This window comes from Balaenoptera acutorostrata, chromosome 2 (genome assembly GCF_949987535.1).
Source record: "Balaenoptera acutorostrata chromosome 2, mBalAcu1.1, whole genome shotgun sequence".
In the NCBI taxonomy this organism is placed as follows: domain Eukaryota; kingdom Metazoa; phylum Chordata; class Mammalia; order Artiodactyla; family Balaenopteridae; genus Balaenoptera; species Balaenoptera acutorostrata.
In genome coordinates this window covers 55,260,798-55,281,576 of record NC_080065.1, presented here as the reverse complement: position 1 = coordinate 55,281,576, position 20,779 = coordinate 55,260,798, and the positions used below count along the sequence as shown (strand labels likewise).

The 20,779-nt window shown below is 35.1% G+C and overlaps 1 protein-coding gene across 2 annotated transcripts in view; it reads left to right on the top strand.

Moving 5' to 3' along the window:
• The window catches only part of ADAMTS6 (ADAM metallopeptidase with thrombospondin type 1 motif 6), a 274,639-nt gene that overhangs the window by 100,222 nt on the left and 153,638 nt on the right, over positions 1 to 20,779 (top strand). For both annotated transcript variants that reach the window (XM_057541697.1, XM_057541698.1), the window contains exons 8-9: positions 6,927 to 6,970; positions 11,364 to 11,469. In XM_057541697.1, the coding sequence (XP_057397680.1) occupies positions 6,927 to 6,970; positions 11,364 to 11,469 (150 nt within the window). The remainder of the gene's footprint in view (positions 1 to 6,926; positions 6,971 to 11,363; positions 11,470 to 20,779) is intronic.

Here is a 20,779-nt window from a genome sequence, read left to right as displayed (position 1 = left end):
TTTGCGTGAAAAAATGCACTCAATGTGTGCATGAACATATTTTAGGGACAGAATTCTGTTACCCTTATAGTTGTCAGTTGGCACCATGATCCTCCAAACCAATGAGCGGACACACAAGTCTCAGAAGCTTTACCTAAGTGTATAGCCTACAATGTTTGCTGAATTCTTGTAAGTGTTCATGAAGAGCAGTAGAGTGCTTCTGAAATCTTTTGCAAATCTACAGATCTGGAACACCATTAATTTTTTTCTTCAATGAAAAACACATTTTCAACATTTATTAAACATTAATTAGACTAGCTATAAACTACCTCTTGTGTTGATCATCAGAGGCCAGCATAGCTGAAATGCTTTCTGATTAAACATTAGCTATATAGAAATTTATATAATAGAGTAGAAATCATTATATTCTCCCTACTCTCCCACCTCCTTCTCAGCTACCCACCGTTAAGCTCCCAGACTTTTATCTGTGTACAAACTTAATCTGTATACACATTCATATAAACATACTTAAAAAAAAAAAACTTTCCTACTATGCAAATTTATTTTCTAATTTTCTTTTGCCTGTAGGAAAAAAGAAATCTGGTTTGGCATTCAAGGTAGTTAATAGCCCTCCTCCCCACACCAACTCTCCAAGTTTGTATTCTGCTATTTTACCCTATATGTTAAATGTTTCAGCCTCTCTGAACTTTTCATAGTTCCCCATTTATGCCATACCCTTTCCTTTTTTATTTTATCTGGCTACGTCTTTAAAATCTGTTTCAGATGTTATGTTATATATGAATCTGTTTCCTAGTTTTCTATTGTAGAACCATTCCTTCATCTGTATTTCCATAGTATTTTGTATATAACTTGACTGTGACAATAATTATAATAGCTAATAAGTATTGGCTCTGTTGTATTAAGTTTAACTTTTTTTACATTATTTTATTTAATCATCTTCTCACATTATTTTGTAACTTATCTGCTTATGTGTCTTTTCCCAAATAGACTACAACTTACTGATTCATCTTTAGGTTCTAGTATATGGCACTATACCTGGGCATGTGATGAGTGCTCAGTACATCCGTATAAGAAAGAATGAATGTAAAAATGTTGCTCTTTAGTACTTGGTATTAAAGGTGAAGCATAGATCATAACTGCTCTCTGTGAATATAGAATAGAGAAGGATAGAGTGTGAATTGAATGAAGAAGCCACTAGGAAATCCCATCTTTTCCCTGTAGAATGGCTTATGGAGAATTCTATAGGTATATTAGAGGATTGGAGAAAGCTGAAGAAAATGCAAATAGAATTATCCTAGTCTAAGATGCTTTAGCTTGTATTATTTGTTGGTGGCTTTAGCCGTTGTGTAGGTATTTTTGCAGTCATGACAGAATGAAATAATATTCATCATGAGTATAATATAAAGGATGTAGGCAAAATGAGAACAAGGAAAGGAGATGAGAAAGGACTGCTTTGAGGTGGAAATATAAGTTGTATTTATCTGTGCTTTTCAAATTTTTTGCTTAATTTGCCTCCTAAAATAATTTTTTAAAATGATGTACCACTTTGTATATATTAAAGCTGATATCTAAAATACTTTTTATCAACGGTACTGATGAAACTAGTGGCAGGGCAGGAATAAAGACGCAGGCCTAGAGAACGGACTTGAGGTCACGGGGTGGGGGGGGTGGGGAGGGGAAGCTGGGACAAAGTGAGAGAGTAGCATTGACATACATACACTACCAAATGTAAAATGTGTGGCTAGTGGGAAACTGCTGCATAGCACAGGGAGATCAGCTTGACGCTTTGTGATGACCTAGAGGGGTGGGATAAGGAGGATGGGAGGGAGGCTCAAGAGGGAGGGGATATGGGGATATATGTATACATATAGCTGATTCACTTTGTTGTACAGCAGGAACTAACACAACATTGTAAAACAATTATACTCCAATGAAGATATTAATGAATAAATAAAAGCAGTGAGTTGAAAAGAAAAAAATAAGTAAAATAAAATACTTTTTATCACAAGTTTAAGTAGCTACAGAGACTATAGCTAAAAACATTTTATATATTGTGTATATGCTTTAAATAAATTTTGTCAAAACTTTGGAGCTGCCTATTTCATTCAGTCATGAAAAATGTCTGCATAAAATCTGACTGGCTAAATCATTCCTTGTTCCCAAACTACTTAGCTAAGTCAGACTTACTATCAGTCAATAACAAGCCTGACTTCATTTTTTAGGTCAAATCAACCTGTTAATACACTCCATGACAACCATCTCACTTCTGAATTCTAAATGTGAGATAGGTATATAGATTGATTTATAAACAATCAGACTGACAGACCCCAGGTCTTCCCAGGATGAAACAAGTGTCATCCCCTTCAATTTTTCTTGCTTTGCTCATAAAGGATTATCCTCCAGGATCAATGCATTCTTTTTTTTTTTTTTTAATTTTTATTGGAGTATAGTTGCTTTACAATGTTGTGTTAGTTTCTATTGTACAGCAAAGTGAATCAGCTATACGTATACAGGTATCCCCTCTTTTTTGGATTTCCTTCCCATTTAGGTCACCACAGAGCATTGAGTAGAGTTCCCTGTGCTATACAGTAGGTTCTCATTAGTTATCTATTTTATACATAGTATCAATAGTATATATATGTCAATCCCAGTCTCCCAATTCATCACACACCCCTCTTTCCCCCTTGGTATCCATACGTTTGTTCTCTACATCTGTGTCTCTATTTCTGCTTTGTAAATAAGATGGCCTATACCAATTTTTTCAGATTCCACATATATGCATTAATATACGATGTTTTTCTCTTTCTGGCTTACTTTATTCTGTATGACAGTCTCTAGGTCCATCCACGTCTCTACAAATGACCCAATTTGTTCCTTTTTATGGCTGAGTAGTATTCCATTGTATATATGTGCCACATCTTCTTTATCCATTCATCTGTCAATGGACACTTAGCTTGCTTCCATGTCCTGGCTATTGTAAATAGTGCTGCAGTGAACATTGGGGTGCATGTGTCTTTTTGAATTAGGGTTTTCTCTGGGTATATGCCCAGTAGTGGGATTGCTGGGTCATATGGTAGTTCTATTTTTAGTTTTTTGAGGAACCTCCATACTGTTCTCCATAGTGGCTGTATCAATTTACATTCCCACCAACAGTGCAAGAGGGTTCCCTTTTCTCCACACCCTCTCCAGCATTTATTGTTTGTGGTTTTTGTGATGATGGCCATTCTCACCAGTGTGAGGTGATATCTATTGTAGTTTTGATTTACATTTCTCTAATAATTAGTGATGTTGAGCATCTTTTTATGTGCCTCTTGGCCATCTGTGTGTCTTCCTTGGAAAAATGTCTATTTAGGTCTTCTGCCCATTTTTTGACTGGGTTGTTTGTTTTTTTGACATTGAGCTGCATGAGCTGTTTGTATATTTTGGAGATTAATCCTTTGTCCGGTGCTTCATTTGTTCCTCTTCCTTAGTTGCTCTGCGCCTGGGGCTCAGCTGTGGTTTTAGCCCCACCTCTGTATGTGGGCCACCCCCATAAGTCTGCTCCGAAGGCTGCCCTGGAGCATTTGGGTCTGCCCCGGTGAGGACAGGGCGCAGAGGTGGCCTGACTTCCTGGGTCACGGGGGCCCCGGTGGCGACAGATGCACGGGAAAGCCGGTGGCCACAAGCACAAGAGATCTGGCCCTAGGGTGAGCGTTTCCTAGTGCCTGGCGGCCGGCGCGAGAAGGTCAGCTCTGGTGGGGGCTTTTTGTAGCTCCTGGTGGCAGGCATGAGAAGGCCAGCCCTGTTGGGGGCTTTTCCTGGTGCCTGGCGGGACAGCTGGCCGGCGCGTGGGGAGAGAGAGGCTGCAATGGCGGCTCCGCCCCCTGCACATCACTCAACAGTGGTGCCTTGCTTCTATGGCAGTCTGGGTTTCCTCCACAAGCATTCCTGGTTGTGGATTTCCTCCCTCCCGTCCTCTCAGGCTGTCTCCTCGGCGGCCAACAGCAGTTTTGCTCCCAGGTTTGCTCTTCAGTCCGCATGTTCCAGCTCTCAGCGCCTCCCCCCGCCCCCCGTGTGCACCAGCAGACACACGTCCCAGTCTGGGGCGCCCAGGGCTGTGGCACGGACCATCTGTGTAGTTCTCACTCTGTCCTATCTGCCACAGACAAGCCGTTTCATCCTCCTCCAACAGCCTCAGATGCTCCCCTTCTGTCCCAACTGATTTCCCCGTCAGTGAGGGGATTTCCCCAGATGCGGGAACCTCCCCTCTGCTTTAGCTCCCCCCACCCCCAACCCCAGGGGTACAGATCCCGTTCCGCTGCCTCTCCTCTTCTTTTTCCCTTCTTTCTTTCATCCTACGCAGTTGTGCGGGGATCTTTCTTGTCCTTTCCAGTGTCCAAGGTCTTCTGCTAGTGTCCAGCCGGTGTTCTGTGAGAATTGTTCCATCTGTAGATGTATTCTTGATGCATTTGTGGAGAGAGATGAACTCCACGTCCTCCTACTCATCCACCATCTTGGTTTTCCCCCAATGCACTTTTGAATTATCCCTTTGCATTATGCGCTGAAGACTTTTACCCACAGGGGTGGGTGGGGAACAAGGCACCATAGCAAGGTTTGGGATGGGTGAGAAGTATGTTTTCTTTTTTGTAAAGTAGAAACAGGATGATTGTGAAAGTCGAAAGAGGGACAGAATACTGGTGACTTGCAGATGCATCCTCAGGCAAATCAATTTTAGGAAAGGGTACATATGGAAATTGAGGATTTGGAAGTAGGCTTCGTTTAAACATATCTGCATTACCCATGAGAAGCCTTTTTTTGCATTTTGTTGAAGACTGCTGGTATGGGTTCTGTCTATGTAATGTCATAGGCATTACACATATAATCACAAGATAAATTGGTTGTGACACCCAGAATATACTTTCTGGTGCTTTGGTAAGTACACCAAGTACCCTCTCTCTATCTTATATTCAAGAGTGTACCAGGGCTTCCCTGGTGGCGCAGTGGTTGAGAGTCTGCCTGCTAATGCAGGGGACACGGGTTCGAGCCCTGGTCTGGGAAGATCCCACATGCCACGGAGCAGCTGGGCCCGTGAGCCACAATTGCTGAGCCTGCGCGTCTGGAGCCTGTGCCCCGCGACGGGAGGGGCCGCGATAGAGAAAGGCCCGCGCACCGCGATGAAGAGCGGTCCCCGCACCGCGATGAAGAGTGGCCCCCGCTTGCCGCAACTGGAGAAAGCCCTCGCACGAACCGAAGACCCAACACAGCCAAAAATAAATAATAAATAAATAAATAAAATCAAGTAAAAGAGTTTTTAAAAAAAAAAAAAAAAAAAGAGTGTACCAGATACTGCAATCCTGTGGTTTCCAATTACAAGAGAAGAGAGGGGATGAGTATGTGAATGGTCGGAAGAGAATGGTATGCAAGAGGAGAAGAAATCCCTTTTCTCAAATGTAAAGTGAACAAGATGAAGATTTTGAAATTCAAAAATAGGCAAAGGGAATCTCTAGGGATTTTAATGAGAATAACCAGTGGTATGCTGGTATATTTGTTTCTTGAAAATAAGTTTCGATCTGATAAACAAGAATGGGATTAATTATTAACGCCTTCCTCTAGTACTATGGACTAACCATTATTTATATACAATTAAAAAAAAAACTTACAACCTGGATTTTCATTTAGTTGGTGAAATTTTATTTTTTTCCTGAAAATCTTTTCATTTGTCGCATAAATTGTAGGCAAATAAAAACGTTCAGTCTTTTTAACTTTATTTTTTATTCTCACTTTAGAACTTTGAATACTTTTGATTTTAGAGATTAGTTTACAAAGATATTATAAAAATACTAAAAATAAATGTCCACATCAATACTGATTTAGCATTCTAAATGTAATATATTTTTAAATATGCAGCATTATGGATTCCATCTTTTGTATTGAGTTATAATATAGTACAGCATTAGAATAAGTATCTGACCATCATTAGGAAAGCTTTCTATTGAGCTATTTATTTAGCTGTTTGTAAAATATTTGTGTTTTAACCACACTAAATTGCTGGTATACAACTAGGAAAACTATGTGATATCAATTTTATTCCCATTGCTGTATTGCCCTAGTTTATTTTTATTTTTAAAAATTAATTAATTAATTTATATTTTATTTTGGGCTGCGTTGGGTCTTCGTTGCTGCGCACAGGCTTTCTCTAGTAACGGTGAGCGGGGGCTACTCTTCGTTGCGGTGCGCGGGCTTCTCATTGCAGTGGCCTCTCTTGTTGTGGAGCATGGGCTCTAGGCGTGCGGGCTTCAGTAGTTGTGGCTCATGGGCTCTAGAGCACAGGAGCGGTAGTTGTGGCGCACTGGCTTTGTTGCTCCGTGGCATGTGGGATCTTCCTGGACCAGTGTTTGAACCTGTGTCCCCTGCATTGTCAGGTGGGTTATTAACCACTGTGCCACCAGGGAAGTCCGCTAGTTTATTTTTAAACAAGAACCTGTGTTAGAGTTAAAGGAACTCCAAATATTGCTTATAGCTCAGAAGTATAAAATATAGTCTGTGGCTATAATAAAAAAATATTCCAGCAGGTCCAAAAGATATTGGGAATAAAAAGCCACCCATTTGCTTTTTGTAGAAGCAGTAGCAATCTGCAGACAAGCTATTCTAGCTTCAAAACAGTATGGTAGATGGTTTTATGGAACTTGCAATTACAAAAATCCACTTTAACCTTTCTTTCTTACTGGCAGGTGTCCCATTGGCTTGCAGCCAGAGGCTGTGAGTGTAGTGCAGCTGGCTTGTCCCCCAGAGTGCTGAAAATGCCGACACTCCAGCTGGCTGCTCATAATTGCGCTGATTGTGGTCTGACAACCAGAGCTCCATGAAAGAAATGTGATGAATATACAAAAATATTTTACAAATTTGATCAGATTACAAATTTCATTTCTCTTTTTTCTCCTCTATAGATATGATATCTGCACTTATAAAAATAAGCCCTGTGGAACACTGGGTAAGTTTTTTATAAAGGGAGGATAGTTCAGATTGTCTTTTTGGTCCAATGGCTTTACTTTTCATTATTATTAATTTGGTAATTTTCTTTTCTGCCACATCTGAAATTATGCCTATAAACTGGTAAACCTGACCTTTGTGTTTATGTCACTTACTAGGAAACAAGTAGAATGATGATTAAAAACAGCTTAGGAGGTGATTCAAAATCATCAAACAGTAATAATAAATCAAAAGTTACCACTCATTTTCGTATAATCCATCTCTGTAATGTATTTTCCAAAAATACTAAGGAGTTTGAGAGCAAATTAAAGCAACCAGCTTTAATCTCAGTCTAGGAAGGAAAGGGAAAAAAAACTTAGGGGATACTTCATGGAGAGGCATTAAGAACAGTACTTCTTTTGGTCCAATTTTGTGGAAAGATTATATCCTCATAAATAAAAATATTATTGGAACATTTTATTACCTGAACAGAATAAAACCAATTTTATAAAATATTACAGCCAGAGGTGGAGAGAGAGGACAGACTTATCTTTCTTGTGCTTCCCAAATATCACTTGTTTTTTTTTAAAGCAATTCTATAGTATTCTAGAAATTAAAAAATCATTTTGTTGCAGAGCATAACTTTGTAGTGGTTAAAAGTTAACTGCAAATACAAATGGGGGAAAATGGTAGCTTTCAAGTAGACTAAATTTTAAGCAACTAGAATTATTTTAAGTAAAAGCAGGAGGCTTTTATATGGTGGGTTTTTTTTAGTCATAGAGACTTTTTACAGACTCAGAAGTTAAGCAACTGAAGGTGAATTCTCTAGATTCTCTGACAAGTCTCACTTTTCTTATCTGTAAAGGAATAGTTATGAATTCTGTTCCTATGTGCCTCATGAGAATTTGGGGATGATCAAATTTAAAGTAGAGGTGGGAGAAAAGGTGTTACCCTACTTCCTGGAGAGGTCAGTGAAACATCTCTTCAAAAATTAAAATTTCTCTTGATGATTTTACCTGCCTTCCCAGGCTTCTCCTTCCTCATTTCCCTCAGGATTTACAGCAAAAGGAGAAATCCCAATTTGCCGATGACAAGTATTATGGTGGAGAAGTTTGCTGGTTAAAATCATAACACAGAGAAAGAACTCTTTGCTGAGAGAGCTCACATCAAAAAGATTTTCTTCACAGTGTTTTAGGTTAACAAGACCAACAATTATCCAAAGGAAGGGAACCTGAGCTGAAAACCAACAACTGGCTTTGGCAGTTTCAGTGCATTACCTTTTACAGTTTATTTAGCTCTTTGTTCCTCAATTTCCTTATCTATGATGTAGGAGTAATATCTGCCCTTATGCTGCAAGGATATTTTTTAAGTCATTTAAGGAAATATAAAGGCGTTTACTATAGAAATGAACTGGTGTTATTTAATGTAGAAATTATACTGTTTAACTTATTCCCTGTATTGTACACACTCCATAAGCATTTACTAAGTGCTTAATCAGTTTTAGGTATAATATTCACCAAGTTTCAAAGAGGCTACAAGCTCTAGCTTGTATTCTCTAGTGTGTTTATTTTGAGGAAATATATATGTATAGCTATATGCATATGTATGTATCTATACATATTCTATTCTGCTTTTTGAAGGTAGTTTATTTATACTGCGATATGTTCTTCATTGGGACATGAATAATAACACTGCCTAATACTTTGGGATAGTTTATTAATTTCCAGAATCAATATTTTAATACTTGGGTACATGTCAGTGTATTTTCAATCCTAATATAAATTATTTTTCAAATTATAAACCATTATAACTTATTTTTATACTATTTCTTATACTGAAAACTGAATGAATTGTGTTGTTTATACATGTGTTGATTTTAATATGTGGAAAATATATTATCAGCACAGTTGATCAGGTTTTTTCTTTTTGAGTGGTCTTTCTGGTAACTTTCATATTGGTTTTCATGCTGATTCTTGGATATTTTCTTGCTTAGTACTGCTGGTGACCAGTTGTAACCTGGCTAAGTAGATTTCAGGGTGCAAACTGTGGCCATCAAACTGAGGAAATCTAAATGACCCGAATAGTAATCAAACCCCTATTAACACAATCACACATAAGAACTCTGACAGCTTCAATTTTACAGGAATAGAAAAAATGGTGGGAAGTTGTGAAAAATACATTAGCATCTAAATTATTCTTTTATTTTAGTTAAGATTTACCTTATACTTTCAACAAATAGTTATTTCTCAGATATGTATTTTCTTAGGTTGTTCTTTTAGTAGAGCTAACAATTTTATATCAGATGCATAAGTAAATCTGTGGTTACAAATACACCTTGGGGAGTCATCTGGAATTCTCAATTAAAAATAGGACCAGGGGCTTCCCTGGTGGCGCAGTGGTTGAGAATCTGCCTGCCAATGCAGGGGACACGGGTTCAGGCCCTGGTCTGGGAAGATCCCACATGCCGCGGAGCAGCTAAGCCCGTGAGCCACAACTACTGAGCCTCCGCGTCTGGAGCCTGTGCTCCGCAACAAGAGAGGCCGCGATAGTGAGAGGCCCGCGCACCGTGATGAAGAGTGGCCCCTGCTTGCCACAACTAGAGAAAGCCCTCGCACAGAAACGAAGACCCAACACAGCCAAAAATAAATAAATAAAAATTAAAAAAAAAAAATAGGGCCATATGGCACATACCAAAGAAGAAAAACAACAACAAAAAGATAATGACATAACAGATTTCAGGAAATATAAGTAATGTTAATTTAACAATAAATATTAGCAATTTTTTAAACCAAATTTCATAAAGCTCGAAACAGAAACAATATTCAAATAGAGTGGCTTTGTTTTTCCCATATCATGGACCATGTTGAACCCAATAGCTTAAAGGCAGATAAAGTACTGCAAACTTTTTCGTATTTTCCCTCTCTCTGTCTCTTTATCTCTCAGTGGAATTTGGAAGTAATATTCATTAAATATTTTTGATTAACCAAAAAAAATTAAGTCATCCTGCCTCAACTAGTCCCTCTTTACTTCCTCTTCTTCAAGTCCCAAGACCTCTAAGTGAATGGAAGGGCAGAACAAAGGTATCACTATTATTAACTCTGTGAGGCAAAAATCACCTCCTCCCCAACTCCTGCCCCCCTTGCAACATAAATCAGTAGGAAAAGCAAACAGTCTATCAGCAAATCCAACACTAACCTCAGCTCTTTTCCAATGTGGTTATTAATGTTGATATTTCGTATTAGAACATACAAAAATACACAATTTCTAGAGCTTTCTTGTCAGTAAGAATATGAATTGAATAGCTTTTACTGTTCCAAATTAGTGCAACTGGACTTTGTACCTAGCGCAGAACATTGTTTATTGCATTTGATAAATATTAATTGAATTGGATTGAAATCACTTTTGGTGGGAAAGTAATTATTAATACCTGGGTGTTGATAGTAGACTACTATCATATAAAATATTTTTCCTACTTTTCCTTCAATTTCTTCTAAATAACTTTAGTACATATGTGTGTTAAGTATGACTTGGCATCTGTTTCCTTATAACACATGACATTATATCTTTCACACAAAAATTCTTTTTTCTCAGCACTATTTTAAAGTTTTGAACTAATCACAGAGCATGATATTCATTTGGAAATAAATATTAAAACTTTTACATACTAAAATTCCCAAGGGAAGAATACCTTGAGTAATATAACATTTCACTAGAATCAGTGAATTAACACCATAGTTTTTGCTTTATTACTAAAACTAATGCATTTAAGGGGGATGAGAGAGGGGAGAACCACGCTGAATGTGTGAATGACTTTCCGCCCATTAAAATACTTATAGAAATTGTTGCATCACTTGCAGGACTAATTTCAGAAGATTAAAAAAATGCAAAAACCTCCCATCTTTAACAGTTCTTTTTCTATTTTGAATCATTCATTTTTGTTTTTATAAAAATGTCATTTTTAAAAACCATTTGGGATTCCCTTTTTTTGGTAACTAAAAAGTTGCTTGTATATTTTTATGAACCCACTAAACTTAAACAGATCTCTTTAGAAAAATAATGTGGATATATTTTGCTTTCTACAGCCTGAAGAATGTTAAAATAGAAATGCTTTCTTGAATTCCCTCTTCTGGCTCAAGTTACTAGGTGGTCCCAAGTTACCAGAAGTAAAATTTATAAATCTAACCCCTAGTCTAGACATTTTCCAGCACTGACTGCAGTTCAAAAAATATTAATGTCTAGCCGGCAAAGTGAAACTCCCCCCAGTGATTTTGCAAATGACTAGAAAGTTAACCTTTTGCCAACTGCTCCTTCTGTGCATGGAGGTTATTAAAAAGAATCCAGGCATTTATAAGTATGGGCTTTTTAAGACTGAAACACCTTGGCTTGACCCTTTGTGTCTCCTTCTGTTTATTCAGGCTTGGCCTCTGTGGCTGGAATGTGTGAGCCTGAAAGGAGCTGCAGCATTAATGAAGACATTGGCCTGGGTTCAGCTTTTACCATTGCACATGAGATTGGTCACAAGTGAGTGAGTTTAAGAAAATCAAAATAAATTTTAGAACTCCACTCTTTTGAGCAACTCATAACTACTGTGTGGAACGCCCGTGCTCAACCATATTTTACTGCCTTTTTGTCTGATTTCAATAAAGAATGTTATCATTTAAGGTATTGGGATAAATCATCTTAAGAACTGGAGACTTGTTAAATAATCTTTCTGATTCAATGACTAGTGTCCTCAGAGTGGTGAATGCACCACACTTAAGTTTTGTTATGTACATTTGAAACAATTTAGCTTTACCGTGGTCCACTCAACACCGAGTTTCTCACAGTCAAATTGTTTAAATGATCTTTCTTTTTCTCAAGTGACAATACATATATATTTAAAAATCATCATTGACACCATTACCGTAAAGTGTACTTTGAGTTTTCACTCTTCATAACAGCTGTGAGCATGCCTTTTCTAGGTTTGTGTAATCACTGCTATGCAACTTGTATTTTCAGGTGCACTTGTGTGTCAGTGGGAAAAAAAAAAACCCTGATATTGCAAGAGTAGTGAGATATCATCCTCACTACTTTTCAGGAGGATCTGGAGTTTTTAATATTTGTTTTAAATAAATCTGTGCCAAAAACTATCCTATGACTTCCCCCTCCCCCAACCCACCACCCAATAGCGATAAAACCCTTACTTTATTTCAAATAGACAGGCAATAGTAAACGTAAAAGCTTGCTTATGTGGAGGGAGAGAAGTTTGAAAACTTTAAAAGGATAGTCAAACATTTTAAACTAAAACAAGCAGCCTATTTGTAAGAACTTCTGATGTTTCTATGATTTAAATTTTACAGTCTGCTTTTTTTGGTAGAAAAATGGATGGGGGGAAAAAAGAACAAATAAAATGAATGTTTATTATATGACTTGACTCAGAGATCATTCCTGAGATAAATCTGTAGTTCAGCTTTTTTTTTTTCCCAAAGGGGAGAGTAAAATTGGGTCAGTCTGTTGCATTATTTTGAAAATTGCAATTTAAATTTTACCAAATTGGTATTGATTTATGTGTGAATTCAAGTAACCAACAAGTTTCAAACCTGACTTAATTCAGACACAGGGAAAAGTCAGTATTACACTTTTAGTGGAATCCTAAGAATATTGGTATTCTAGTTTCCATTTCAATAAACAGCGGGGGAACAAAAGGGAAAAGCCTTCTTAACCAGGCGGTTTATCTTCAACTCACTTAAAAATCTGACTCATTAATTACTGTCATAATCTTATGCAACCAGGCTGAATTTAATAGGTTCTGTTAGATTCAATTAAATTGAAAGGTTAGGACAAGTAACATGTAGTGGATAAATAATGTGTGTATGAGAGCAGTATTACCTCATGCAGCCATGAGTTAGTCAATGTCAATGTATGCATTATAAGTCCCATTCTTATATGTACTTAAACAGGCAAGGTGAGGGTTTATCTCTCTTTTTATCTTTTATTAAGATTCTAACTGAGCTACTCTGAGGCTTCCTAGATTTTTTTGTTGACCTTATGGATAATTCCTTTTAATTCTTCCTAAGATGAATGGTTTGTACCTTATGTAGAAGAAATGTAGAAGAGAAGTAGAATATACCTCTTAAAATTTATGTGCCTTGGTGTAACTTTATTTCATAGCTAATTCTTTTTTGATGATGTGAGTGTTAAAAATGGGGGGGAGGGAATTCACAAAATGCTTTATATTGAAAGCCAGAAGAAACGCTTCAATTCAAAAATGTTCTTTGAAACCCTAAAAATTAACTTTCTTTCCATGTTGATTCCTATGTCACTATCCCCCTATCCCTTTGTCCTCAGACAACTAGGTAGGGTATGTTTAACACAGTGTCTTATTCATGGATGAAAATCCTTTTACTTACTTTTAAGATCTTAGGGTTTAGCATTAAGGAATTTATCAAGTCAACTCTAGTACAACTCATGTCATCATTAAAATAGAGTGCTCTCTATTCTTCCTGAAACAAAATAATAGTCATGGTAAATATATCAGGTATACTTTTCAAATAGAGTATAATGTGCTCTATACTCTATAGAGTATAAAACAAAGGTTTTTGTAATTTTTATCATTTAGTAGAATGAATGTTAAGTGATGTGATGATATCTCCAGATTAATTACAGTGAAAAATATTCGACCATGAATTAGTGAGAAGTGCCTCTACTGAGTCACTAGAATGCGAATACTTTCTACCAATCTTTAGGTTGTGTAGAATATGGTTTTGCACCCATTGTATACTTATGTAGGGATATTATATCAATTTTAAACAGCAATGGATAACTTCTTTTCTTTGGCTAGGCCTTAGTGACCACTTTTTATTTCTGTTCACTCCCTTATCCAAACAAGAAATTAGTTTCCTTGTCAAATGAAAAACTGAGCTTTATGCTATATTTAAATGACATGTCTAGTTTTAATGAAGGCTATAAGCTATCAACACTTAATGAAATCTTATAGAAAAGAATATTCTTTGAAAGACTTTTTTATTAATAATGTAGTTGCCATAGTTTTCAGAAGTTGAAAAAAATTATGATGTTGAAGACAGGTGGCAAGAATTCAACCAGATATGTAGTCTATTGAGAAAGCTAGCTAATATATTCATACTGTACAAAAATAAGTAATCTTAAAAAGAAATCTTTTTTAAAAATTCATATTTTTTAGAGATGCATATTGAAGTATATGTGACTGAAGTGTCAGGACATCTGAGATTTGCTTGTTAAAGAAAGGAGATAAAAAGAGAAAGATAAAGCAAGAATAATAACATTTTGAATTTTATAATGTTGATGACATGTGGATGGGAGTTCATTATGGTGCTCTCTCTACTATTATATATGTTTGACTTTTTTTCACAATAAGTGAACAGGTCCTATCATCATAAAACTTTTAGATTTGACTTAACTCATTTATTAATTAATAGTGATTGAGTGAACTGTTACTCTAATTTTGAAAGAATTGTCAGAAGTTGTATTGAAAGCTGCAGGGGTTTATCAGTCTTGCTTTTAGAAATCATTTTCAATGTTTGGTCTTACCAGTAGAGATATATTTTTTATAGAAGATTGGTTAGGAGATGAAGTTTTTAAAGAAGGAGAAATGTAGCAAGACTTCAGGATAAAATTGTAAATTAGGTTCCTGTGTTAGGAAGCTATTATTACTGTTTTCTTTATCCAAACTTCCCCTCTCCTGCTGCAAATACCTCAGTATCTTTAAATGCTTGATCAGTGCTGTTTTCTTTTTCTTTTCTTCTCTTTTCTTTTTTTTTTTTTGTGGGTGTACAATATATGGAGACTTTTTAAATTTTTTTTTTACTTTTTATTTTATATTGGAGTATAGTTGATTAACAATGTTGTGATAGTTTCAGGTGTACAGAAAAGTGATTCAGTTATACATACACATATAGCTATTCTTTTTCAAATTCTTTTCCCATTTAGGTTGTTATACAATATTGAGCAGAGTTCCCTGTGCTATATAGTAGGTCCTTGTTGGTTATCCATTTTAAAAATAGCAGTGTGTACAAGTGCTGTGTTTTCTTGATAGAAGGCTAATAATAAACATACACCAAGGTAGTTGGCACTTTAATGCCTTTGTCTAGTTTTGGTATTGAAAAAGTGTTAGTCATAAAATGAGTTAAGTGTTCTATTTTCTGGAAGTGTTTGCTTTCCCATGAGTAAGTTTTAAAACATTTAGTTATAATTTATATACAATAAATATGCGCCCATTTTGTGTACAGTTTGAGAAATTTTGACAAATGTGTATAACCATGTACCCACCACCACAATCAAGCTACCAACATTTACATTGCCTGAAAAAGTCCCTTTGTTCCCTTTTACAGTCAGTCTCCACACTCCTCCCCCTTTCCTTGGCCCCAGACAACCACAGATCTACTTTTTATCTTTATAGATTAAACTCATCTTTTCTATAGTTTCATTTAAATGGACTCATATCGTGGGTATTCTTTTGTGTCTAGCTTCCTTCCCCCAGCACAGTGGTTTTGAGGTTCAGTCATGTTGTTGTTGTGTGTATCAATAGTTCTTTTTTTCCCTAAGGAGTATTCCATATCATAATAGCACACATCACATTTTAGATTGTTTCTAGTTTGGAGCTATTATAAATAGATCTGGTATGAACAACCATGTACAAGAATTTGTCTGGACATATGCTTTTATTTCTCTTGGGTAGTGCTGCTGGTAGTATGGTATATGTTAGTTTCACTTTATAATAAACAAGAAAACTCTAATTCAAAGTGGCTGTATACCATTTTGCAGTCCCACTAGCAATCTATGAGAGTTCCAGTTACTGCAGATCCTTGCCAATATTTATTATTATAAATCTTTTTGATTTAGCCATTATTATGTGTTTTAGTGGTATCTCATTGTGTCTTTAATTAGTTGATTATTTTCTGATAAATAATGATGTTAGTGATGGTGAACATCTTTTCTTGTGCTTGTTATTCATTATCTTCTTAAATGTCTATTCAAATCCTTTTCCCATTTAAAAAAAAAATTAGGTGTTTCCTTCTTATTGAGCTGTAAGAGTTCTCAATATATTCTGGATAAAAGTCTTTATCATGTATACATAATGTGAATATTTTCTCCAAGTCTTTTGCTTGCCATTCATTTTTTAATGAGGTCTTCTGAAAAGCAGAATTTAAAAATTTTGATGAAGTCTAATTTATAATTTTTCCTTTATGGTTTGTGTTTTTGTGTCCTAAGAAATCTTTGCCTACTTCAAGATTGTGAAGATTTTCTTCTATGTTTTTGTCTAAATTTTATACTTTTAGCTTTTATATTAAGATCTATAATTCATTTTGAGTTAACTTTTTTTGTATGGTGTGAGGTAAGGGTGGAAGTTCCCTTTTTTCCTCATATGAAGATCCAAGTATTTCAGCCCAGTTTGTTTAAAAAAAGTTTGTTGGTTTGTAGTTTTCTTTTAATGTCTTTGACTAGTTTTGGTATCAGAATAAAGTTAGTCTTATAAATCGAATTAGGAAGTGTTCTATTTTCTGGAAGAGTTTGTATACATAAGGTTGATATTATTTCGTCCTTAAGTGTTTGATAGACTTCACCAATGAAACCATCTGAGCCTGGAATTTTCTTTGTGAGAATATTATTAATAATTTACTTTTTAAATTAGATATAGGATAACATATCTAAATCTTTTGAGTCTTTTTTTGGTTAATTATGTCTTTCAAAATATTAGACTATTTCAGCTAAATTGTCAATTTTGTTATATAGTTATTCTTAATATTCTCTTACTGTCTTTTTTAATGTCTATAATATAAATAATGATGTTCCATCATTCATTCCTGATATTTGTAATTTGTGTTTTCTCCTTTTTTTCCAGCTTTATTGAGATATAATTGACATATAACATTGTATAAGTTTAAGAGGTACAACGTGATGATTTGATACACGTATATATTGCGAAATGATTACCATGATAAGGTTAGTTAATAGATCCAGCACATCATATAATTACCTTTTTTTGTGTGTGTGGTGAGAACATTTAAGATTCATTCTCTGAGCAACTTTCAAGTATACAATACAGTATTATTAACTATAGTCACCATGCTTTACTGAGCCCCCCCTAGAACTTATTCATCTTACAACTGGAAGTTTGTACACTTTGAACAACATCTTCCCATTTCCTCCAGACCCCCATCACCTGACAACCACCAATCTACTGTCTATGAGTTCAGCTTTTAGATTCCACATATAAGTGAGATCATACAATATTTGTCTTTATCTGACCTATTTCACTTACCATAATGCCCCCAAGGTTCATCCATGTTGCAAATATTTTCTTCCATTCCCTAGTTTGCCTTTTCATTTTGTTGATTGTTTCTTTTGCTGTACAGAAGGAAATGGCAGAATTTCCTTCTTTTTTATGATTGAATAATATTCCACTATGTGTGTGGGTGTATGTGTATCACATTTCCTTTAGCCATTCATCCACTGGTAGGTACTTAGGGTGTTTTCTTGGCTACTGTGAGTAATGCTGCAGTGAACATGGGGGTGTAGATATCTATTTGAAATAGAAATTTTATTTCCTTTGGCTATATAAGCAGAAGTGGGATTGCTGGATCATATGGTAGTTCTATTTTTAATTTTTTTTTTTTTAACAATTTTTTTTTTAATTACACTATACTAGGTGTGCTTTATTTATTTATTAATGGCTGTGTTGGATCTTCGTTTCTGTGCGAGGGCTTTCTCTAGTTGTGGCAAGCGGGGGCCACTCTTCATCGCGGTGCGCGGGCCTCTCACTATCATGGCCTCTCTTGTTGCGGAGCACAGGCTCCAGATGCGCAGGCTCAGTAATTGCGGCTCACGGGCCCATTTGCTCCATGGCATGTGGGATCTTCCCAGACCAGGGCTCGAACCCATGTCTCCTGCATTGGCAGGCAGATTCTCAACCACTGCGCCACCAGGGAAGCCCTATTTTTAATTTTTTTGAGAAACCTTTATACTATTTTCCATAGTGACTGTACCAATTTACCTTCCCACCAACAGTGCACAATAGTTCCCTTTTCTCCACATCTTTGCCAGCACTTGAAGTCTCTTATTAGCCATTCTAACAGGTATAAGATTATATCTCATTGTGGTTTTGATTTTCATTTACTAGATGATTAGTGATGTGAGCACCTTTTCAAGTACTTGTTGGTCATCTATATGTCTTCTTTAGAATAATGTCTCCTCAGGTCCTTTGCCCATTTTAAAATCAGATTGTTTGTTTTGGCTATTGAGTTGTATGAGTTCCTTTATATTTTGGATTTTAACCCCTCATCAGTTGTGTGGTTTGCAAATATTTTCTTCCATTCCATAGGTTGCCTTTTCATTTTGTTGATTGCTCCTTTTGCTGTGTAGCAGCTTTTTAGTTTGATGTAGTCCAACTTTGTTTATTCTTGCTTTTGTTGCTTATTCTTTTGATTTCATATCCAAAAGCTCATTGCCAAGACACTGTCAAGGAGCTTTTCCCCTATGTTTTCTTCTAGAAGTTTTATAGTTTCTGGGTTTACATTTAAGTCATTAATCTATTTTAAGTTAATTCTTGTGAGTTGTGTAAGATGGGGGGGGTCCAATTTCTTTCTTTTTTTTTTTTTTTTTTTGCATGGTAATGTCCAGTTTTCCCAACATCATTTATTGAAGAGACTATCCTTTTCTCATTTACTATGCTTGACTCCCTTTTCAAATATTAGTTGACAATATATGTGTGGGTTTTTTTTTATGGACTCCCCATTCTGTTCTATTGGGTCTATGTGTCTGTTTTTATGTGAATACCATACTGTTTTGATTACTGTAGCTTTGTAGTATAGTTTGAAATCAGGAATAGTCATGCCTCCAGCTTTGTTCTTTCTCAAGATTGCTTAGGCTATTTGGGGTGTTTTGTAGTTCCATACAAATTTTAGGATTGTTCTTCTATTTCTGTAAAAAATGTCATTGAAATTTTGATATGAATTGCATTCAATCTATACTAGATGGTTTAGGTAGTATGAACATTTTAACAGTGTTAACTCACCCTGTCCATTTACATGGACTATCTTTTCATTTATTTGTGTCTTTTATAAATGTCTTATAGCTTTCAGTGTAGAGATCTTTCCTGTCCTTGGCTAAATTTATTCCTTAATATTTTTTATGCTATTGTAAATGAGATTGTTTTCTTTGTTTTTTTGTTTTTCAGCTTATTCATTGTTAGTATACAGAAACACAACTGATTTTTGCATTTTGATTTTGTGTCCTGTACTTTATTGAATTCATTTATTCTAAAAATTTTTATGTGGCATCTTTAGGTTTTTCTGTATACAAGATCATAATGTCTGCAAAGAGGGACAATTTTACTTCTTCCTTTCTTATTTAGATGCCTATTTATTTGAATTTTTTAATGTAGGCATTTATTGCTATAAAATTCCCTCTTAAAGTTGCTTTTGCAGCATCCCTTAAGTTTTGGTATATTGTGTTTCCATTTACATTTGTCTCAAGATAGTTTTGATTATTCTTTTGGTTTCTTCTTTGACCAGCAGTATGTTGTGTAATTTCTATGTATTTGTGAATTTCCTTGCTTTATCATGTTGTTGACTTTAGTTCTATACTATCGTGGTCAGAAAAGAGACTGGAAATTATCTCAATCTTCTTAAATTTGTTAAGACTTGTATTGTGACCTATTATGTGATCTATCCTGGAGAATGTTCTGTGTAACCTTGAGAAGAATGCGTATTCTGTTACTGTTGGATGGAATGATCTGTATATGTCTTTTAAGACCATATAAACTAAAGTGTGATTCAAGTCCAATGTTTCTTGATTTTTTTGAGTGATCTATCCATTATTGAAAGTGAGGATATTGTAGTCCCCATTAATTATTATTTTATTAATTTCTTTTTTTAATTTGCTTTATATATTTAGGTACTCGTTATGTTAGGTGCATAAAATCTTTACAGTTGTTATATTCTCTTGATGAATTGACCCCTTTATAATATTATAATATTATATTATATATAATATATATATTATATATATTATATATATATTATATATATTATATATAATATATATTATATATATAGTATATATATAATATATATTATATATATAGTATATATATATACTATATATATATAGTATATATATATACTATATATATTATATATATATATAATATATATATATATTATATATATAGTATATATTATATATATATATAAAGTCTGTTTTGCCTGTTATAAGTGTAGCTACTCCTGTTCTATTTTGGTTTACATTTGCATCAAATATCTTTTTCCACCCTTTCATTTTGAGCCTATTTGTTTCCTTTAAGGCTGAGTTAAGTCTCTTGTAGGCAGCATATAGTTGTCTTTTTTTTTTTTTTTATCCATTTAGCCACTCTGTGTCTTTTGATTGGAGAATTTAAGCCATTTACATTTGAAGTAATTATTGATAGGTAAGGACTTAATAATGCCATCTTATTAATTGTTTTTTTGGCTGTTTTGTAATTCTTTTGTTTCTTTTTTCCTTTCTTGCCATCTTCCTTTGTGAATGATGATTTTCTGTGGTGGTATGCTTTGATTCCCTTCTCTTTATCTTTGTATATCTCCTGTAGGTTTTTGCTTTGTGGTAACCATGAGCCTTACATAAAACATATTATAGATATAACATTTTATTGTAAGCTGATGACAGCTTAACTTTGAGTGCATAAAAAATTCTACCTTTTTATTCTTCCCCATATTTTATATTTTAGACATCACAATTTACATCTTTTATATTGTGATTGATTAGCAAATTATTGTAGCTATAGATTTTTATAATTATATTTTATGTGTTCTTAACC